Genomic DNA, 22862 nt, shown 5'->3' with positions numbered 1-22862 from the left:
TTTTACGATGTAGTCAGGACACAGTTAACATGTTGATAACCATTTCTAAGCATCAGTATTTGAAGTACAGAAAACCACAACCAAAGAGGCAGATCCTGGTTATGAAGATTTGTTGCTAGCAGACTTGGAAGAAAAAAAAATAACGTGTTTAGTACCAATATTCTTCACCCTTTGTCACTAGATTTTTATTTATTTTTTTTTAAATAAAAGCTATTTTTCAATGTGGATTTACAATACCTAGACTTTAGCTTTAAAAATTTAAAATAGTTTCCTACCCCTTCTTCCCACTGCTAACAACCCATGGAACAGGCTAATGGATTAGTTTCAAAGGCGACTGAGGATTAGGTACTAGAATTAAGACCATTTTAAATATTATTTTTCTTTAAGAAAAGTAAAATCAGACAACTCTAAAGTTGTGCTCTCAAATTAAATAATCATCATCAACATGCAGCCTTGAGGGCTGCAGGCCAGGATATGTGCACCTTAAATTACACAGTGATATGAAAAAATGCCAACCATTAGTTATGTCAGTATAAGAAGGCAAGGCAGAGTTCTTTTTTTGGTTAAAGCTCCTGCTCCTGTCCCGTGAAAGGCTTTGCAAACCATCACACACTCAGCACAGTTCTGCCAACACGTTTTTCCTTGCTGGTTTCCCACAGCCACACAAGCAGTGCCTGGAGTGCCTCAACTCCAGCACTCTGGAACAGCAGCTGGAATCACATCCCACCAGCACTGCTGTCAGTGAGGCTGTCATCACCCTTTGGCGCCAAGAACACAGGACTGGGGAGCACAAGGAGCTGCTCCCGTCACAGACACCGGGACGGTCCCCGGTCCAGCCCAGAGGAGTGGCCATCTGTAGGGAAAACTTCTCCTTGCACAGTATTAGTTTTGTAAACAGAGCCAGAAGTTCTTGTACAAAATACTGCAATGACAGTGATTAAGACACACCTGGAGCAGTGTGTTCAGCGTTCTTTTCACAGAAAGAAGTGCCTGGGTGCTGACTCCACCTTCAGGTTCCCTTAAGGCCACAGAGTCCTCGGGCTCGAGATGGACGGCCGGATGCTGCCTTTGGGAGACGGCTTCGACCCAAACCAGGACATCTAGGGCACAAAGCACAACACACCTCACACCAGGCTCACACTGCACACACCTGAAACAATGTGATGTGGGACATGGAGGGAGCTGAGGCAGCTCTCACTACTGAACATTCCCTGCACACAGGGACAATGCAGATCTCATCTCATGCCACGGAAAGGAGACACAGGTCTTGGGGTCAAAAGGACAAACCCAGAATTCAGCTCCCTGATGCTGAAACACTGACTGTGCTCCTGCAAGGAGCTTCCACCTTCCCTCCACAGACCAAGTCCACTGGGCAAATTCTGCTGGAACTCCTTTGAGCACCAGGAAGCTGCTATTTCCCTTGCTGAAAGGGACAATTTCTGACACATAGGCATGTGATCAGCTAACATTTTAATAATAAATTACATTTATTATTGTAGCTAACATTTGGAAAAGACACTTTTCCTGATCTCCCAGCATCTAGGAATTTTCATTCCCTCTGCTGGGAGTCCATTAGAGACTACACATGGCACAGAACTCTTACCTTGTACTCCAAAGTTTCTTTGAGCATGTTTTCTTCCTCTTGTGAAAAATTCAGTAACACAGACACAGCTTTAATGAGATGGAATGCCTGAAAGAAACCACAGGGGTGTGCTGCTTATGATGCTCTCGGGCTCTGCACGCTGGACTGTGGTGCAGCCCTGATTTCTGCAGCTCTGTCATAGACTTGAGCAGACCAGCAGCCTCCCCTTATCCCATTCCATGGGCTGGGATGGCCTGTATCTTACTTTGTCTGTCTCTCTTTCCTGGCTTTCTGTTCTTTAACAATTGTTTGCATGTTTTGGAGAAAGAAGACAAATGGGGAGCCTAGTTAGTTAGAACAGAGAAGCAGCCTGGCTCCTGTGGCTCCTACTTTTTTAAGCTTTAAAAAGTTGATCAAACCAGAATGGAGGCAGGAGAGAATCCTATAATTTCCATTAGCTCCATACTGGTAACACTCTGAGGAGCAGTCAAGCACTCGGGATACCATGAAGCTGTAGGATTACTTTCTGACCTCACCCACTGACTTGAATTACCTGTTGTTGGCTCTTTTGACACAATGTGGAAAACGGGAGGGAGCTCCAAATGCACAAGGAATTACCTCTTACAGACCAACAGCAAGTGGTATATGTCTTTTTCTCTTGGTTTTTTTTTCCTTCTTCAATGTACAGTCATTTTAATTAGTTACATAATCCATATGCTTTCCAGAGCGACGCAGAAGGGATCTCTTGTAGATGCAGATTTTAACATCCAGATGTAACTACCTCTTAAAAATTCACATTTCCCTTTCAGGTAGTTCATAATAATCTGTACTTCCAAACACACTGCTGTTAGCCATTTCGTTTCATTGTCCCCCACTGTACACTTTTTAAGTATAAAATGATGGAATTGGCATAAAGTGTCCTTATCAGGTGACAGGTAGCAATTTCTAGAGAAAGACAGGCACAGAAAGAGAAGGTAAGTGACACCTTTACCTCAGATTCCCGGCAGGACATGAATTTTAGTACGACATGTTTAAGGTATTCAAAGTTTATCTCCCTCGAGTCGTTCAGATCCGAGTTGTTGGTGACAGTCACAGCAGCATTAGGCACTTCAGAACTGGCTTTCTCACGGAGCTCAGGGACCTCACTGTCAGGCCTGATTTTCTACAAACAAGAAGAGAAAACCAGAACAAGAGAAATATATTGTAGACTATCTGCTTGGTACTGAGAGGGGATCTGGGTTCAGGATATCTAACAGAGGGTTGTATCCACAGCTGGGTACAACCTGGGCATCAACAGCTTCTCATCCTTCATGGGGTCACAGCAGAGAAGTGTCTCCAGCTCCCCCTGGACTCCAGGGCAGGATTTGTTTGCTGTCAGTGTTATGTGTACATTACCCAAAGCACCATGGAACTGGCTCCCTGCTAGAAACTCTGCCCTGGTAATTTTCTCCTGTCACTGATATGCTCTAAGCCTTTCAAACCTGGGCTTTCTTCAAGACAATTTTCAAGCGCAGAACAAAAATTACAATTTTAAAACCTCTGGTTTTTCCAAATAGATTTTTTTTTCTTGGAGAGGAAAACTATTGCATGAGGAATTAAAGGGGAGTTAGCAGTCAAGCTTTTGCAATGACAGTACAAGGGCCTGTCAGCAAGTGCCAGCTGATGAGACTGAAAAAACACAATCCTTACCAGCTCTTTCTGAAGGGTTTTCTTGAGTTCTGTCATTCTTTGCTGCAGCTGCTTTATCATCTGTAAGCACAGCAAGGGACAGTTTAACCACAGTACTCATTGTCAGGACCCCCAGATATCTGGAAAACCCCATAACAAATGAGTAATGAATGAAACCATCATTAGCCAATGCTGGCAGCTCTGAAGAAGCAACCTGAGAGCCTCGCCAGCAGCAGGCACCTGACACGACACTGGGGCTTTCATGGGGCAGCACCGTGGAACTGAACTGAATTCACACTAAAGGGCTCTGCAGGAAAGCTGTAGATAGTATCCTTTGCTGCATCTTTCCTTCAAGATAAGGATTCATACAGCTCTCACCACAGTTTTTATCCATGGCTGGTAGATCCTTGTACAAATCAGAGGAAAAACATTTACTCACAGCATACTGGATTCAAATTGGACATGCCTGTCTTTTTAAGGCTGCAGCATGGGCAGCACCAATTACTGGGCTTCCTAATTAAAAGGGGAAAGACTACCACCTATTTCTGCTGTTTCAGTTCACCTTGTTTTTCTCAGCAACTTGCTGTTCCAGCTCTCTGTTATCCTTCTGAAGTTGAATGACATCTGCAGCGGCCACCTCTCCATTCTGTTCCACCACACAATTTTCTGGAGAAGGGAAATGCTCATTGTTCAAGGTCCTTGTTGACTCCTCCAGTTCTAAAACCTGTAAAAATAAACAGTGAATTGGAGAGATATCATGATGTTCACCCCATGAACACTGCCTAGGGAGAAAGCCAGACTTCTTTTTGGTTGTTGTTTTTGGGGTGGTGGTGGATGCTTTTTTAAACCAGAAAGCATTAGTGGCAATCTAGTTGGCTACACTTGTCACTGGCCTGCTTACTACTTCTGTCTCATTGGTCTCACAATGGTTTTCTCAAGACGTTTTAAGAGTCAAATAAAGTAAGGAGTTGTCTTTCATAAGTCAGCCACAGATCTGACAGGAAACAGCCTTCTTTAGGAAGACAGGGAACAACAAACAACAATGTTCTCAGGACCTGGTGTTGCAGGACCTGAGCAAACAGCTCCCAGAATGTGTCACCAGGCAGGACAGAGCTGGGGGGTTCTTGCACAGCTGCCTATTTTCCTGGAAGTCTGAGAGAACGGATTTGCAACTGCACTCACATCTTTCTCATGTTCTCTGGCCAACAGGCACTCCTGTACCTGCAACTTCAGCTCCTCAATTTCCTTTCTTGCCATTTCCTCTTTCTCCACTGCTTGGTTCTGACTTGTTTCTATGTCAGACTGCAACTGGTTCACCTGCAGCAAGGCAGCTTCGTGATCTGAGAACAGAGAGACCTGCTTAGTGTCAGTGTTCCACATCCAATGGGAGTCTCTAATCCATTTTCTAAAACAAAGCAAATTACAGAGAGAATAAACCCTGACCTTCTTCCTTGCTCTGTCATGAAGACAGAAAAACGGGGGAATTTAAATCACACGTTTTTGCAAAGGAGCAGCCAAACTTTATGCATACACATTTGTACATATACACATAACAACATAATTATCAATTAGAAGACCCCCATCAACAGTCTGTGTGACTTGTGCTGAGACTGCCCAGGATCACTTGGGGCTGAGCTGTGGGGACCCATGGCCACAGACACACAGCTCACCAAGGGAACAGGGCAACACGAGGCCACAGTTTTATCCCCTTTCCAAATATCAGCAACGCACAAAACCGGTGGGGTTAGGAACTTCCTTTTTAGTATGACTGTGGAGTACCAGTTTGCAGCTGCTCTTTATCAAGCAAGCAGAGTTTTTAAACTGGTGCAAAGAAGCAAGGCCAGCTCTAGAGACTGTCCTTAGACAGAGGTGTCTGGGATACAGGAGAACTTGTTTGGTCTAACCTTGACTGAGTTGGTTCAGTTCTTCCTTCTGTTTTAGCAGCAGATCACATTTTTCATCTATCAGCTGGTCCTTCTCCTTTATCAGAGCATTCAGATGTGAAACCTTCAAAGTGGACAAACAAACAGAAGTCATTAAAGACCTAAAACAGGAGGAGGGCATTGAAAGATTTCAACACAGCTCAGAGGCTCAGCAGGCATCACCTCCACAACGCTGACCTCAGTAAAAGGCATTGAAGTTCATGCTGGAAGAGCTAAACCACACTTGGCTTCTGATGAACCCTGTGCCACCATCACAGACTGTCACAGGCAGCAGGTGGCAGCTGCAGAAGTCACCGAGCAAAACTGGAGATGGCCTTAAACCCCCTCTACCCCTGCAAGCCCACATCTGTACCAGAAGAATAAAGAAACCAAAAGATGGCACTAACTTCAGTCAAACTCGCTCAGCTGGCAGTTCCTGCCTGAAGCAAACACAAGCTCACGTTATCCAGCGTTTTTTATGCAGGAAGAGCAAAACAAGACTACTTAGAATTGACAGCTGGTTACTGGATACAAGCTCCTCCCTAAGAGGAAGTGTACAATTTTACAACTGCTGTGCTCCAGAGGGACCCAGATGTGATACAGGCACTGAAGGGAACAAACCAGAATGAACAGGTTTCTTTCTGTGAAAGGTGGGGAGACCATCAGTATTAACCAACCTGCTGCTGTAATTCCTCTCTCTGTTTCCGTGTTTCTTCCAGTGCTTTGGCAATTTCCACACTGACAGTCTCTCTACTGCTCAACTCATTCTGCAAATCAGAAGTAATCGAGAGGTTATGTGAGACAACTAAAATCAAGTCAGTCTTTCATCTTTAAACCCCAAATAATTAGGACTAGATTTATGAGATTTATGAGGGTTCTGGAACACCATGATTTCCAAATGAGAGTTAGTTTTGTGTTACTGACTGCTGCAATCTGCACGTGCAAGAGCAATACAGAACTGATGTAAGAGCCAAACAAACCCCATGTTTAAAAGGTCTTCCAGCTTGAAGTCTCTTACAAAGAAGCAGCTCCTTGCTACAACTGATCTTTATTCCAACTGAGCATCCAAGAGTAGCTACAGAAAACTTTCAACAGTATAAAATTACAGTCAAAATTGGGTAAGATGTAAATACCAGACCAATTTAAGTTTTTAACTTTTTGCTTTGAACACTGTGAGTGGAATCTGATGTTGAACCATTCTGTATCCATCCCTGCTAACAGGATTTCCAAGCTCTTCATGCTTGACAATATGATATTGTATTACTTCTGCCTGATTTAGGCAGACCCAAGCATTCCGTTTCAGAAAAGGATCAACCCTTTGTAATGCTTCTCAAACACATTTCTATGAGTACCAAAGATGATTTGCAGCCCCAAGTACCTGCAACCTGAATGTAATGGGCCTCCAAGAGCTGAATGGAACGCTGTGCTGTTCCCTGTTCCCCAACCTCAGCTCTGTACGAGCCAAAGTCACCGCCCAGCTCAGCCCTCACCTTTAGCCTGTCCAGTTCAGCCTCTTGCTGTTTTAAAGAACCCTCACACTCTTCTCTGCTTCTGGTAAGATTTCCGTTTTCTTTTTCCAACTGGCTCTGTAAAAGAAAGATTGCTTAAATACTCAGTACAATTGTATAATTGCTCTAATGCTTTGTTTAAACAATTAAACACGTCACATGCTTTGTTCCTGTTTGGTTCCCCAAAGCATGAAATCTTCTATTATAATGCCAGGAGTACTGGATAAGAACACCCAGATGACAAGAAAGTTCTACAAGCTGTGTTGAAATCATTTTGTGAAGACTCCCATGGCCCTCCAGACGGTTTCTGCACTTACAATCCTGTGCTGAGACGCTGTTTTATCCAATTCCCGAGCTTTTTCAAGAGCAGCAATCTGAGACTCCAGCCCAGCAACCTTCTGATCATGCTGATGTTTCTCACTTGAAATCTTTTGTTGCAGTTGACTTCTTTCGTGCTTTAGATCAGTTTGCTTATGAGAAATAAAGAACACTGCATTAATAAAATGGTATTTTGACACTGACAAGATCAGACACCATTCCATGAGACTCAAACTGAGGAATATTATTCCTTTGGCAGCAGTGTCATGTACTCACTGACAGCAGTTCAGGAGACAAACAGCAAGAAAACACTGGAGTAACAAAACAAACAGAAGTGGGAGTCTCTGGGGATGCTGAAGATTATCTGCTACTTGTCAGTGAAACATGCAGGATACTCACCAGCTTCTGGATCTTCAGATCCTGCTCAGCAGCTGCTTCTTTGCTCTTTTTCAATGCTTCTGTTGCAATCTGTAGTTTTTGTTCCAGTTCTTTATTCTAAAAGAACACAGTACATTAAATTCCTTATCCATTGGCATCTGTGTTATTATAAAAAAATGTGCATAATATAGGATGACCCAGGAGGGGAAGGTAAGCACTGAACCCATGAAACCACAGAGATCAGAGAGGCTGCCTAGTTGACACATGCTGGTTTTAAAAGCTACATCAGCACTACCCCCAGCACTTGAGCTATTTGTTTCTTAGGACAAAACCTCTACTCCTACCACCTCTAGGCCCCTCTCCACCACTGAAGGTGGGGAGGTGACCAGAGACACTGAGCAATTCTTTCCTTTCAAGACCAGATGTGACATGCAGGCTCACATTGGCTGAGAGCACCAGTATAGCGAGGGGAGGAGGGAGAGGGCACAAAGAGGATGAAAACAGTCAGAATTTGTAGTGAAATTAAAAACTACTCACCTGTGTTTCCAACCGGTTCAGAGTCTCGGTGTTATGTGTTCTGTCTGTCAGTACCTGCTGCCTGGTCTCATCCAGTCTCTGCTCAAGAGCAGCTTTCTGAAGATTACGTTGAGGTGAAGAACGGGAGGAAGAATGGACAAAGAGATTAGGTTTGAGGATTTTTTAAAATTAAAATTTTTCTTTTTGTTTCATTAGTAAGGTCAAACTAGAATGGAGCAGGAATTTTGATGTGCAATACAGCTTTGCTCTTGGGAACCAGTAAGTTTGTTTGATACTAGGGTATAGGGCCTCCACAGATCCTGTTGCCCTGCAGATGATACCGTTTCTATTAAGAATGAGAAATTCCCTGGCATCCTGCCACAATCCAGATGTAAGCCTTAACCAGCAGCTAGGTCATCATTTTGTAACCCAGGCCAAGATTAAGGGATTAAAAAAAATCTTTCATGAAGCTTAACTTTTCCTGCATCACAGCAAATACGCAAACAAAAACACACAGAACATTTCCTCGTTCTGGTAGTTACTTTCAAAAATGTTTTAGTACCTCTACATGGACTTTAAACTGGCCCTAGTTTACTAAGACAAGTTCTTTTATCACAGCAACACCAAGGTGATGTGACTGTAGGCCTGATCCAGGAAGAGCAAACATTCCCTTGCCTCCCCAGGACCCAGCTGGGGAAACACTGCTCCAGCTGATTGTGAGGAGGAGCATCGCTGCCTGAGAAAGACACGGAGAAGCAGTGAGAGAAAGGGCACTAACCACAGCCAAGTGTCTGGTTTCCGAGGCTCAGGTTCTATTTGCACACCTACATGCAAACAGTTCCCCTCCCTGTCCCACTGCCTCGCCAAAGAACAAGGAAAAACGTTCACTGTTTTTGCCAGGATTAACCAAAACAACTCCCAAATTGTCCCATCTCCTGTGGGGATGTTAAAAAGCTGCTCCTTTCCTTCTAAGCAGCCAGATGCACTGCCCAAACGGACAATGCAGAAAGGCCAGCACAGACATCTGCGCAGGATCTACACAACCAGGCTCAGTGCAGCCTCCCACACGTTCTGCCCAGCACTGACAGAGTGCCAAAACACACTGAAGGGACAAATGTGCCTGCATGACATCATCAGCTATTCTTTCCATGGGTGAGAAGTAATGTATGTCCTAAAAAAAAATCTCACTAAGATTGCACTTCTAAGCAGTCTATAACTATATAATTACCTCTTTGAGCAGCTCCTGCACGTGTTCATCTCCTGAGAGATTCCTTTCTAGCTTTTTTTCCAGGGAAGACACTTTTTCCTGCAGCTGTTCAATAAATTTATTTCTCTCAGCAAATTCAAAAGTCATCTGTGAGAATGAGAAGACACAGAACCTTTTTTGTAATGAAGCTTTCAGCTAATCCATTGTGCTTTGACTTTCAGAAGTGCCGTTAGAAAGGAAAGTCCATTTTGAGAAGACCATACAATCCCAAACCACCTTCTAGACACCAAATTTCCAACTACACCAAGGGGTACATTACCCAAGTGTGCACCTCTACACCAGCAACAGCAGATGCATCTGAAAGCACTTCACCTTTTGCTTGTGTTGCTCATATTCCACCTTCAGGGATTCATGCTCTGCCTGTAACACTTCCAGTCTCTTCTCACAACCAGAACCAGCAACTCGAGCCTAAAAATTGTGAGAAATTACTTGCTTTGAAACTTAAATTTCCAACACCACACAACTGATATCTAATCTAACTTCTGCAGAATGGAACTCATTGAATCAAATCTCACTTAGCTCAAACTTACATTTTGCAAGTCTACAGAAAGCTGCTGAATGACAGTTTGTAGCTCCTGTTCTCTTAACTCCAGAGCAGTGATCTTATTTTCTGCATTTGTCTCCGCTGTCATTAGTTCATCTCTTCACAGAAAAAGAATAAAAAAAAGTGACATACTGTTCCAGAAAAAATAATCTTTAGCAGATAATTCTGCTGCTTATGAAAATGGACTAAGCAACAATAAAATTTTCTTGTCCTAAAACCAGCCACCATCAACCACTGCTTAATTATGTATTATCCAAAAAAGTGGCAATTAAGCATTCAATCTATACGAAATTGTAACAAATTTACAAAACCCCACACAAGTACTGCTATCATTGGCTTGGCATTTACATCCCCATGGGCACAGCAGAGGCAATGATTCAGTCAACTCACCACATACAGGAACTCTTCCCAGAAGACCGAACGGGGCAAGAAGTAAAAATACAGGGGAAAGGCACCCCCTGCTCCTCTGACAGAGCAGCTCCCCTACCTCTGTGCCTGCAGCTCCAAGAACTGCTGCTGCAGCTCCTGCAGATCCTTCCCCAGGCCTGAGGCCTCGCTCCTGGCCTCCTGCAGCTCCGCCTTAGCGCGGGTCAGCTCTCGAGCGCTCGCCTCCAGCTCCTGCTCTGCTCTGCCCAGACACTCTTCCTTCTTCAAAAGCTGAATATGACAGGGTTATCTTCGGCAGTACAGGTGACCAGTAAAACTGACAAACCTTTTCACTGAAACTCGCCTTTCTTACTAAGTTATGAGCTGAATTAAATAATAAACTATGCAATATCATATTCAGTACTACTGTCAGAATTCTGACACTGGCCAAGGCTGTGTACAAGCACAAAGGCTAAAATATGCATGCAGAACTACCACTAATTTGGTATCCTAGTAAAAATTTCAGGAAAGAAAACAAAGTTTGAAATATTCTTACCATGTGTTTAACTTTGGCAATTTCCTGCTGCTGAAAGCCCTCCAGTTCATCGATTTCATCTCGCTTTTGGAAAAGGTTCAAACTCTGCTCCCTCACTTCTTGTAACTGTATTTGGAGCATTTTTTTTTCCTGATAAATGAACAAAAACAAAAGGAATCCAAGAATATCTGTGTTTTCATGTCAAGTCAAGAGGAGTTTAGTTAAACTCTCTGGGAAAGGAATCTTGTCTTGAAGCCATAAAGCTCTGAAAGTGCTACACGTTGAACTGGAGTCCCTCCACATTCATGTCACAGTGCAAATTACCAAACTTCAAGAACACACAAAAAGAAGTCTGAACTCATTACAATGGCAGCAATGATTACCTACACCAAACTCTTAAAAATGGACAAAAATAGTAGCACGTTTAACATCTTCATAATCAGACATCCTTTAAAACAGACTAAGCTAAACACTTGGAACAACTACAAGACTGAAATCTTGTATTAAAAAATCCCTACCAAACAATTTCAGTTATTTTATGAAACAGATGACCCACTGCAAGACCTCAGACAAAGTCTCTACCTCCTTCTGCATCCCAGCTGCGTCCTGTGTAACAAAGGGAACTACCGCTCCACCTTACAGAAGGACAACTTTCCCATCACAGCCCATCATTCTTTACTTCCCCACTGAAAAGTAATTCCAGAAATACCTCCTGAAGCACTGGGGCTTGTAACAAAAGCAAATGATTGGCTTCTCCCACTGAACAAAGATCAAATAATAAAAAGGGCTGAACAGAGTTGAGTTCCAATAGAGATGGAAGTGTGCAGGCTGGTGTTTACAAATACACAGACACACTAAAGCCCCCCAAAAAACTCAGAGGTTAATTACCTTTTCAACTTGACCCAGTTTTTCCATCCACTCCTGAACAAGATAGAAAGAAGAAGGAAAAATCAAATTCAATTTGTAGACTTTCAAGGACATTTAATTATGGTTAAAAAAATTGTATTGTTTGCAGATACTAAGCTGTGGTAACGATTAAACAAAAAAATCAGCAAAACAACAGTAAGAGCCAGTGCTTTATAGATAAAGGCTGAGGAATCATTTTTGCTACCTGAATAGGTAAGCTTTATGCAAGTAAAATAAAAGTGACAACAGGTCTATCACAGTTAATCTTAACAAAGCACAAGCTTAACCTTTCATCAGGAATTTTGGAGGGCTCTTGCTAAAACCAGTCAGAACAGTCAGAGCAGCTCTGGCATGGAACTCAGAGCTCCCTCCTTCCCTCAGTGCTGGCACACTCACACACAATGCTGAACAATTATTTTAATTAATGGCAACACCTGCTTAAAACATCAGGGTCATGAGAGCCAAAAGTCGTGCTCAGGCTGTTACCTTGTCCTTCTGTTCCAAGGCCAAAGCCATTCCTTCAGCCATCTTGGCTCGACTGGCCTGGTGAGCTTCATTCTGCTCCTGAAACTTCCTCATGGAGGCTATCAACAGAGAGCCACCAGCTACATTAAAAACTCAGCTTTTAAAATTGCTTCTCAGTTTTCTGTAAGTTATAAATAACTCTAAAGAGCTTGTTCTGCAAGTAATTAGCCCCATCTTGACTCCAGCACTAACACTGTGCCACTCATTACTTCACGCTGCTTGCACACTGGCCAGAAGCCAAAGCTAACAGGAGACAGGAATACTGCTCCTTGCTGGATTAGAACAAAGCTGTGGCCTTCTAAAAGGTCTCTCCTGAATGTTAGCCACAAATTTGGCAAAAGAAGTATAATAACAACTTGTTCAAGATATTACTGCTGCTTTTTGCACTGTAAATAAGGCAAAAACTCATGTTCCAGTTCTACAGAGTACAGAGGTGCACAGTCTGAAAGGAAATAAATAACACACCTGTACACCAAACCCCTTTCCTTCCAACCACAGCAATTTTCAACCTAAAAAGAACAAAAAGGAAAAAAAAGTACGTACAATCCTGATGCTTCTCTAATGCATTTTCAAGCTTCTCTTTTATCTTCTGCAAGTTTCGGATCTGATCAGCATAATCTCGTGTGAGGAAGGAGAAGCACAGACCAGGAATGGACAGACATTGGGAAAGGACATTTGGTGGGGAAGGGGGGGGAAGAAAGAAAAAAAGGATGAGTGACAAAATGACAATGATTTTCTCAATCAGAAAATCATTCCTGCTGAGGAAAACTTGGGTGACCACAACAACGAACACAAGCAAACAGTTCTGTACCGTCCACAGGGTTGGCACAAACAGGAGGGCCTGTCCCGGGGTGTCAGTCACACAGACAAGGGCAGAACCAGAGAATGAACAGCTGTGCCCACATTTTACTTCGTTCCAGAACAGTGGTCTATTGAACGCTGCTCAGGAAAGGTCTCTGGCACTGGAGGGTGCAAGGAAGGGGCAATTCATGGACACTGCATCCCTGTGCTCGTTGTTCCAGTCCCACAGCACCCCGAGGCCGAGCCCTGACTGCGCTGCCCTCACACTCACCCAGCACAACCGACGTGGGAGGCAGGGAATAAGCACCTAAATGAAGTACACACACACCCTGCAGAAGCTTCTGTGCAGTGGAAGGGAGGATTCACTCACTGGTTGGGCTGCTTGCACAAAACTCTGGACATCAGAGCCCTCCTCTCTCTTGCTGAGCCTCAACCACTTTTAAGTTTACCTTGTGCAAGCAGGTGAGCACTTTGGCCTTTCAAATTCAGTAGGAAATGATTTTTGAATCGTATATTTTCTTGAACTGGAGCCTGGTAAGTCTCCAGAATAAACTAAAATAATCCTGAGCTGATTGTAATCTTTCCTTATTTTCCAAGGCCTTCCATGAGCTTTGGGAAGCAGCAGTGTAACACAGTTCACCACGGTCTCTGGTTCCCTCCCTACAACAGGGATGCAGTGTCAGTGCAGAGCCCTCACTACAGCTGTACACAACAAGCAGTTAGAAAAAAAACTCAAGACTGTTTTAAGTTGAATTCTTTGCTCTTTCTTCATTTTCAAGCACAATTCTTTAAGGATGGCACTGTGTTACTGTCAGCATCAAAAAGCTCACTCTGAGAAACAAACCATTGACACACATGAAAAATAAAAGTGGGGACAGACACTATTTGAAATATGGGGCAGAAAGCTATGCTAGCTGTTCCAAGGAATCACATAAATGTGGTGTGAAATCAGCAAAGAGCCAGTCATCCTCGTAAAAAATCAGTAATACTGGATGCTCCCCAGATGTCAATCAAAAGGGTTGCCACAAATCAATTTTCAAAGAACCCTAAACCCATGTATTTTTAATATATTAAACCACTTAAACTCAAAGGAAAATATTTCCTAAAATAACAAGGTTTTGTACGTGTCAGGACACATACCAGACAGCTTCACCTCCAGTTTTCTTATTTGTTCATTTCTTCTGAACAACTGGGATGAAAGATCCTCTCTGGAGCTGCTTCCATCAGAAGCCTTGGGAGAAAAGCAAGTCATGTAACTTATTCTGAAAAAGCAATCCTGCTGTACATTAACTCTGGGATAATAACCACTCTCCCACCTAGGAATAACACTTGCTTTTCACACCAAGGGGAAAGTTGTACTAGCACAGCAGAATGTGTAAAAAATGCTGAAGGAGAAAAACAGCGAGGGCTTAAACAGCGGGCTGTGCCCTGCTGGCTGCTCCCAGAGCACAGCGCCGGGCAAGGGAGCCGGGCTGAGAACTGGGGTTCAGACTGGCACTGAGGACATGGTGCAGTGGAAACCAGGTCCTACAGCTGAGAACTGGGGTTCAAACTGGCACTGAGGACATGGTGCAGTGGAAACCAGGCCCTACAGCTGAGAACTGGGGTTCAAACTGGCACTGAGGACATGGTGCAGTGGAAACCAGGCCCTACAGCTGAGAACTGGGGTTCAGACTGGCACTGAGGACATGGTGCAGTGGAAACCAGGCCCTACAGCTGAGAACTGGGGTTCAGACTGGCACTGAGGACATGGTGCAGTGGAAACCAGGCCCTACAGCACAGGCTCCACAGCACAGGCTCCAGGAAGGGTGAAGCGAGACTCCTGAAAATCAACGTAATGAGGAAAGAAGCAGCGATGCTTTTCAGGTGGGATGAGCTCCCTGCAGCCCTGATGCAGCAGTCTGTCCACACAGAACCCGCTGCATAACTGACTGGTGATTCCTGGGGCGTTCTCTGCTCCATAAAAATCCATATTAAGAGTAGTTAAATGAATATTGATAAAACAACTAATTCTTGGAGGTTTTCTGAAAACCACTCAAGACTTCAGCCACCACCATTACTTGTTTTCTGTTCTTTGAAGTCACAGGGTGGCGAAGGGAATTTTTACATGAGAATGTGTTAAGCGCTAAAAAAACACTCAGCAAAACAGAAGACTAATATATTTCCATTATAGAATGTGTTTAAACATTAGAAGCTCACACTTTCTGCTTAACAGAACTGGAATTTCAGCTGAGCTTCAGAAAAAAATGAGTTGGAGCTCAACTGTGTAAATAACTTCTTGACTTTGCAGAGAGCAAACAGAGTCCTGCTGCTGGCTCTGCAGTGGGCCCTGCTGGCTCCAGCACTGGGGTGACACTGCCTTAATCCAGGCTTTCAAAAGTGTGACAGCCAGCCATCCAGGGCAGAGGTGCCAGAGCATTCCAGGGTTTCATTTAACCCATACACTCCTGGAACTTTACCTCTTGTTTAAACAATGTTTTATAACAAAAGAGAGGAACTACAATAGTTTTAAGTGCAACAAAACTGCACACAAGGTTTTTGGCAGAGACATACACAGTGTCTCAGACAGGAACAGTCCCAGAAAGCCCAGAGGTAAAGCCAAATCCATGGCAAGATGAAAGCTGGCCAGATCCAGCTTGTTTTCCTACTGAAAGAGAAGCTGTGGCTGCCTCATTCCTGGAAGTGTCCAAGGTCAGGTTGGACAGGGCTTGGAGCAACCTGCGATAGTGGAAGGAGGCTCTGCCCATGGTAGAGGGTGGAACTGGATGGACTTTAAGGTCCCTTCTAATCCAAACCCTTCTGGGATTCTGTGCTTCAGTAATTAATTTTACAAATAGGTATCTTACACATAACTACAGCTTCATTCAATATTTTATGTCTGCTTATCAATGTTCTGTATTGAAACAGTTTTATAACTCACATTTACACAGGAATAGAAGCCTCATGGCAACTACTACGGTTCACATACAAACACTCTCTTCAATGTTTAAGTTTGTTCAAGCTAATGATACATTTATGCTTTAAGAGGTGCACTTACAGCACGTACTCAACTCACACGCTACAGCTAACACGGTTGTCTGCAGAGCCCAATTAAAAACGCTGCCAGAGAAATCCGGTTTCAAAGCAAGATGTAACTCACAAAGTCGTCTCCGGAGTCTGCTCCCACCGACGTGATGGACTCCTTGCTGACAGACCTGGGGATCCGGGCAGTCCCTCCCGGCCTGGGGGCAACCGCTGCCTCCTCCGCGATCTTCTTCTTCAGTTTGGCAAACATTTTACTGCTTACAGCGCTGAAATATCCAGCTTCCTTGGAAACCCACGACCTCCACCCTTTAATACACTGGCACTCTGTTTAAAGCTTGCAGATGCTGAGATTTAATTCTGTGCCTCACCCACTGCTTTACTGCATTTCTAGTTCCACTAAAGCCCTCACGGCCTGACAGTACCTGCAAATAAAGCAGAAATGGGTTCCACACTAAAAATCCCACCCGCACTAGTCATCAAAAGAAAACTGAACGTCCTTTAACATCGCATCTGTTACAATACGTTAAAAAATCGTGTCACGCGGCGCAGAACCCGTTAAAGCCCCAAACCGACGGCCCCAAACGGTGACAGCGCCGGGAGAGCGGGCGGGTCCCTCAGCCCGGCCCCCGCCACCCGCCGGGCAGGCCCGGCCCGGCCGCTCCGCTCTGGGCACCGAGGGCTCGGCCCCAGCCCGTGCCCCCACCCTCACGGCCCCTCACGGCCCCTCACGGCCCCTCACGGCCCCTCACCGCCCATGGCCGGCCCGGCCCCGCCGCTCCCCGGACACCGCCGACCCGGAAGCGCCGCGCGGGGCGGAAGCGGCGCCGGCCCCGCTCCTCCCTCAGCCCCGCTCCTCCCTCAGCCCCGGCCCGCTCCTCCCTCAGCCCCGGCCCCGCTCCTCCCTCAGCCCCGGCCCGCTCCTCCCTCAGCCCCGGCCCGCTCCTCCCTCAGCCCCGCTCCTCCCTCAGCCCCGGCCCGCTCCTCCCGCAGCCCCGCTCCTCCCTCAGCTCCGGCCCCGCTCCTCCCTCAGCCCCGGCCCCGCTCCTCCCTCAGCCCCGGCCCGCTCCTCCCGCGGCCCCGCTCCTCCCCTGGCCCCGGCCCCGCTCCCGCTCCCAGTCTTCCCTCGGCCCCGGCCCCGCTCATCCCTCAGCCCCGCTCCTCCCTCCTGCCCTCCCGCAGTCCCGCGGCAGAGCGGACGAGGCGGTGGGTACGAGCGTTTTCCACAGTTTATTGACAGCACAGTCCTTCGGCGGGGCCGGGACAGGGGCGGCCGAGCCCCGGCACGGGGACAGCGAGCGGCTCGGACACGGCACGACCGCGAGCGCCGGCGGAGCGGCCCCGGCGCGGCGGGGACAAAAGCGAACGGGAATCTGCTCCAGAGTCTCTGGAAAGCCCGGAGAGGCGGCGACGAGGACGGGGGGCGGCGCTCGGTGTGTGACCCGGCCGGGCCGGGGGTGTCGGCTCGGACAGGGAGAAGCGGCAGGTCCAGCGGCTCTTCCTCCTCCCGGCAGGGTCCAGCGGTAACACAAACACGCTGCTTCCCTCCACAGACACCCAGAACAACGGCACGGTCGCTTCTGGCATCACGCTGCTTTGGCGATTACACATCCCTTGCAAAAAAAGTCCATTTGCTCCAAAAAAAGTTTATTTATATATCTCTATATATTTCAAGGAAAATATCTGTTTTTACCAAAATACGATATACAGGCACACAGCTGTAAAATAACTTTAAACCAATTCACTATAAAATTACTTTTGGTAATAAATAATCTGATTCTCAAGAGAGGCAAAACACTCTGTACCTCTACATTCCCAGAACGCTCCCAAACACTCCCACCTGTGCTCCCCTCGTCCTTCTCACCGGGTCTTGCCCAGGGCAGAAGCAACTTGTGCTTTTCAGCCTGCATGAGGCAGAATCCTGCTCCCAACAAACCACTTAAAGGGAGAAATTATGATAAACATGCTGAGAGCGACCTGCAAAGTCAATGGGGCAGATCCTCCCAGCAGGAGGAGCTGCTGCTGGTACAGGGCTGGTGAGGTCTGCTCTGCTCTGGGGCTCCTGCAGGCCAGGGAGCTACACTGAGGTCTGTTCCCAATGAATAAAACAGCTATGACTGCATCTGGGCAGAATTCAGACAGTCCTTAATCCCCCCAAAAGGTCAGTCAGATTCAGAGACCTCGAACGAGATCTCCTGTCTTGGCAGAGTAATGGTTTAGAGGGGAAAACAATAAGTGGCTGAGTGGCACTCCTAAATCTAAAGCAGTTGCATGTCTGATGTGTTCCTCCCTGCTCCACTACTGGGCACCCAGATCCTCAAAGCACTTGCAGTACATGTGGTCACAGAACAGTATTGCTCTAAAAGTCAGATATTACCAATGTAAGAGAGCCCCCTCGGGAGTGTATGATCTGCTCTGGAGAGCCTGACCTTACTGAGGTGCACAGAGCAGCTTTCAGCTCTCCAGACCAGATTTTTCCCTTGTTCATACAGCTGTTCCTGCCTGCAGAGCTCCCTCAGCCCCAGGAGCAGCCCCGGCACCACCAGGCCTGAGCGAGGCTCAGCCGCTGCTGCACCACTGAGCTGCACTCGGACACCGACTGAGGAACTGAACACAGATAAAGCTTTTACAAAAGAAGCCTCAAGACAAAACAATTGTTCAGACAGATGCCAAGATTTTTAGCTTTCTGGAAGGAGCAGACTTGCAGCACAGCATGGTTACAGTACACGGGAGGTGGCGGGGCAGGGGAGATGCTTCCCAACTCATGCCAGGGATGGATCTGGGAGCAGCACTTCCACCCCATCCTTAGGGGAGAAGCCTGACCAGAGCTACTCAAGTTGTAGCTTTTGAAGATGATTATTTGGAACCTAATTTCCTGTTGCCCCCATCTATTTCCTGTGATCCTTAAAAGACATCTCTGCACATCTCCCTGGGGAGCAGTCTTGAGAGTTTAGTCAGTCATGACTTGACAGACATTATTTTGACAAACTACTCAAAGAAATGTCCTGGAACTTCTCAAGAAAGCACTCCAGGGAGCAAGTCCCGTTTGCACAGCTCATGGAAGTTAGTGCTCCATTTAGCTTGTGCACGAAGCAAAATGACACATCACATCCCAACAGCAAATAAAAACCAGAGCATTAAAGACTCATAACCCTGCATCCCCCTGTCATTGTTGTTTTGAGAAGGGGGAAAAAAGGCAACAGTAGTAACTTTGGCAGGATGTTCCAAAGCCAATTTGAGCAGGAGCACAAACAATTTGAGCAGGTGCCTACTGTGGGAGCAGGATTCATCTGAGCACACCACATGCAGGAGTAGGGAGCCAGGCAGGAGCAGTCCCATGAGGACACAGTTGGTCCAGTTCACCTTGTCCTCTCAACGTATTACATGCAGAATTTACCCCTTTAATTTGGCATTGCCTGGTGCTGGCAAGTCTTCTCCGTTAATCTAAGCAATAAAGATACATGGAGAAAGGGAGAGCGAGACAAGAGGGAAGGCAGCAGGCCTGAGAAGAAAAGGATTTGTTCTCTTCTCACTTAAAAATGGTTCAGTCTTTGCTTCGCTTCCACACTGAGGACTGTGAGATACAGAAACCAGATTTTCTTCAGTACACACAAGCATACACCGAGGTACCTACGACCATAGCACAGAGCACACAGTAGCACGAGTTTAGAATGACTTAGTTCAAACAAGACAAGCTTTTACTTGGAGGGGAAAATATCAACATTTTCATCTTGGATGCAGTTGCTTTGGGCAGGAAGGGAGGGGGCTGGCTCAAAATCCAAGACCAGACACTTATCCTAGCTACAGCTAGAGCAGACAGAGGGTAAGAGCCCTTTGCTTACACAGTACAATTCCATACTCCTCCCAACAAAACAATCTTTATCTTTGAATGTCCCTGCCAGCACTGGACCTTCTAACAAAGATCAGTAGGTAAGAGGAGAATGAGTAGCCCCAAGAATGAATTTTTGACTTGGACACTCTTTGCTGATAAGTACAACTTCTGAACTAATTTTCAAGTACTACATTCTCCTCCTACATTCCAGCTTCTTCAGGGCTTTTTGTTCAGTTTTTTAAAGAGTGCATTTTCCTCTGATGAGATCTACCTTGGCAACAAGCAAACAACCTCCTTGAAGGGCTGCAAAGTGGAGTAGAAGCCTCTCAGGTCACAAGCAAGGACTCCCCGCTTCAGCCTGGCTAAAATGAAGGTGGGATCACCAGGGCTTTCCCAGTCAGTTCACAAGCAACGGCCCAGAGGTTCACCAGCCCACATGAGTGGAATCATCATCATCATCATCATCATTCCTATGCTTGGAAACAGCATACTGTTTTCCACACAGATGGAACCAAAATGAGAACAGCTTCATAAAAGCAAAAGCTAAAGCAAAGCAAAAGCGTTCGGTTGGAAGGCAGCGAGCTGGGGAAAACTCAATTCCCTTTTTCCATGCAAGCTGAACACTGCTGGGGGAGGAGCAGCAGGCAGGGCAACAGATAACCCGCCTCTCACTCACTGCTGCATTAAAGGCCTCCTGTATCTTCAGCTTCCACACACAATCCCATGTTTTAGTAACTCCTACCAGGCAGGAAGGCAGAGATCAGCTTCACAGTTAATACATGGATCTTACCACTAATACATACAGGAGTACCCATTCCCCTGGCTCACTAAGGGCTCCTGTACCTCAAATCAGTTATGAATTACTTCAAGGTCCAAGGGTAAGTCCCTGGAAACAGTAAATTACAATGGCAGAAGAGCCATAACCTTTACTACAACCAAAAATGATCTGCAGCACCTTGTGGAATCCACCCGAAATGGCGTATGTGTGTATATATAAATTTTGTATATAGACATTGTAGTGGTTCATTCTTTTTAATATATATTCAAGTACCTATACATATATACATATTTACAATTTACACCAGCCAGTAGATGTATGTGTACTGTACATACACACACAAACGCCGAGAACACACATGCACACACACAAACACACCTGTTAAAACAAACTCCACAGCCTGGGAAATGAAGTCCTGCCAGAGTCCAAAGGGCAGCACCAAGTTGGGGGGGCTCAAGGTACCAGCTTCAAGACTGCTTAGGACAAACACGAGCATTCACAGGATTTTGTACACTTGGGAAATAAAGAATGGATGGTGCGAGCTTCAGCCCAGCTACAGAGAACCTTCATGCAAACTCCCCAGCTACACTCCAGCCATTCCTGCTGTTCCATACTGTGCCCTCAACTGAATGGATCCACCAGTGCTGTTGTGGCTGACTAGATCACACCTTGGGTGATGGCACCGCACACAGGCCTGCCACAATTCTGTGGCAGTCACCAAGTTCTGATTGTTTTTACCTAAACACAGAGGCATGGCTGGGGTTCAGCAAAAAGCACTGATCAGACTTGTCCTTCCACTTCTTTTCTAGCAGCCCACGGAGCAGTGACAATAGCCTTTTTTATTTAATAGCTTAAAGTATCTCCACTTCCTCCTTGCTCACACCTGCCCTGCCAGGAGCTGCCAGAGCTCCTCTGTCTCTGCAGGGCAGCAGTGCAGTCCCAGAGGAGCCAGCCAGCACTTTGGCCAGCAGGCAGAACAGCCTTCCCCAGCCAGCCCCTCCCCAGGGGCCACTGTCCTCCTGCACACCCCACACTGAGGGTATGGGAGCCAACGGTGCTGCCACAGCTACAGCCCCTCGGTTCTCCTGCTTCCAGGGCACGACTGAGCTGCAGGGGGGGACATGCAAAACATCCACAGGGTTATGGCAGCTCCCACTTGGTTCAACCTGCCAGGGGAACATCAGCACCTCTCCTGGGGCACAGGGATCCAGCACAGGGGGGTTGGACACGCAAGTGATGGGAAGGGCTCGTACTCAGCACTGTACAGGACGTCCTTTCGGCTCCTTTCAGGGAGTGGTCACACTGTGGAGCCACACATTCCAGCCACACAGGGAAAGGAGGGATAACACCTCCTGGAAATGTCAGGATTTCTACATAGTATCTCAAAATGAAGAATGCCCCCTCCTCCTGTGGCAGCAATACAAATGGCAAGATGCCCCACAGGACACTGAGAGGTGGGGGCCAGCCTTGGGCGTTTGTAACTTGACCACCTGCCCAACCAGGTCCTTGGCCAGCAGGACACAGTTCCTACAGAAAACTGCTGTGTCCGATTTACAGGGAGCATTAAGTATCTTTACAACTTCACTTGAAAGCCACCGCTCCAAATGCAACTTAATTGTCCACAATTTTATCTCCTCACTTGCCTAAGACTGAAAAAATATATTTGTTATGAAGGACTCTGTTATTGCTATTGTTGGTTTGCACTGTGTGGTTCCATCTTTACCATTTCAAATCCAAACTCTTTGGGGATAAAATATTGGGTTTTCTGTTGATTTTTTTTTCTTTCCAATTTCTTAAAATTGTATAAAAATAAAGGATTTCCACAAATGTGGGCTAAAGGTAACCAATAATACTTCTATGCTTAGGATCAGCTGTTGGAAATGTGGTTGACAGCCACAAGACCAGAAATAAACCTCTAGTGATTCTTTAGTTTAACATTTAAAAGACATGAAAACTTCTGCTTATAAAATTGACCCCATACAGAATGGAACAGCTCAACTAATAGCTGTTTATTATTACTTTTTAAAATAATGGTCCTAAATTTAAAAATAAAATCAAGTACTTCCTTTTATGATTTTCACATTATAAAACTGCACCATTCAAAATCTGTGGCCAGGGAAACCCCTTTGCAATAAGACAGTTTCTTTTAATAGTCATCGAGGGTGTTTTCCAGGAAAACATTCCTAACATCCAGTATGGAAGCCAGCTCCAAAATGTGCTTTTGGAGGTGAGGGTTCTCCACCGTTTCATCTCTTGGCAGCTGAGGGTAAGATTCAGGATAATTTCGAGTCTCCTGCTAGATAACAGTGAAAACAGAGAGAATCAGACACTCGTTTCTTTCACAGCCTTTACAAACAAGATTGCAAAAGGCCAATTTCACAGTATCTGTTCAGTA

At 45.8% G+C, this 22862-nt stretch overlaps 2 protein-coding genes across 6 annotated transcripts in view; both read right to left on the bottom strand.

Moving 5' to 3' along the window:
* Positions 1–278: 278 nt before the first annotated feature.
* GOLGA1 (golgin A1) lies at positions 279–16706 on the bottom strand. Of its 4 annotated transcripts, XM_050319912.1 has the most exons (23): positions 16610–16706; positions 15976–16282; positions 13977–14067; positions 12579–12653; positions 11997–12094; positions 11493–11525; positions 10626–10754; positions 10191–10360; positions 9690–9801; positions 9472–9567; positions 9121–9246; positions 7914–8009; positions 7398–7493; positions 6998–7150; positions 6663–6758; positions 5850–5939; positions 5155–5257; positions 4433–4590; positions 3813–3974; positions 3272–3331; positions 2574–2744; positions 1604–1690; positions 279–1100 (listed from the first exon to the last, which is right to left on the bottom strand). In XM_050319912.1, exons 2-23 carry the CDS (start codon positions 16108–16110, stop codon positions 1020–1022), a joined length of 2418 nt encoding a protein of 805 aa, XP_050175869.1. In that variant the 5' UTR covers positions 16111–16282; positions 16610–16706; the 3' UTR covers positions 279–1019. The 4 variants fall into 4 exon arrangements, with proteins under 4 accessions (XP_050175869.1, XP_050175870.1, XP_050175868.1 ...); XM_050319913.1 differs by lacking the exon at positions 16610–16706 and having other exon boundaries at positions 4472–4590; positions 15976–16479; XM_050319911.1 differs by lacking the exon at positions 16610–16706 and having other exon boundaries at positions 15976–16477.
* A 362-nt stretch (positions 16707–17068) lies between these two features.
* SCAI (suppressor of cancer cell invasion) overlaps positions 17069–22862 on the bottom strand; it is a 30086-nt gene continuing 24292 nt past the window's right edge. For both annotated transcript variants that reach the window (XM_050319857.1, XM_050319858.1), the window contains exon 17: positions 17069–22763. In XM_050319857.1, the coding sequence (XP_050175814.1) occupies positions 22614–22763 (150 nt within the window). In that variant the 3' untranslated portion in view covers positions 17069–22613. The remainder of the gene's footprint in view (positions 22764–22862) is intronic.

This window comes from Myiozetetes cayanensis, unplaced genomic scaffold (genome assembly GCF_022539395.1).
Source record: "Myiozetetes cayanensis isolate MyiCay16 unplaced genomic scaffold, myiCay2020 scf23, whole genome shotgun sequence".
Lineage (NCBI taxonomy): Eukaryota > Metazoa > Chordata > Aves > Passeriformes > Tyrannidae > Myiozetetes > Myiozetetes cayanensis.
Note: the sequence above shows the minus strand (reverse complement) of the source record. Positions and strands in the feature narration are given on the sequence as shown.

Bases quoted from the DNA above. Each gene is read 5' to 3' on its own strand.
- GOLGA1 (XM_050319912.1), bottom strand. From the start codon at position 16,110: ATGTTTGCCAAACTGAAGAAGAAGATCGCGGAGGAGGCAGCGGTTGCC. The intron at 14,068-15,975 runs GTGAGTTACATC...TTTTCTCCCAAG, and splicing joins CAGACTCCGGAGACGACTTT to GCTTCTGATGGAAGCAGCTC. The intron at 2,745-3,271 runs GTAAGGATTGTG...TCTTGTTTGTAG, and splicing joins AAACCCTTCAGAAAGAGCTG to AAAATCAGGCCTGACAGTGA.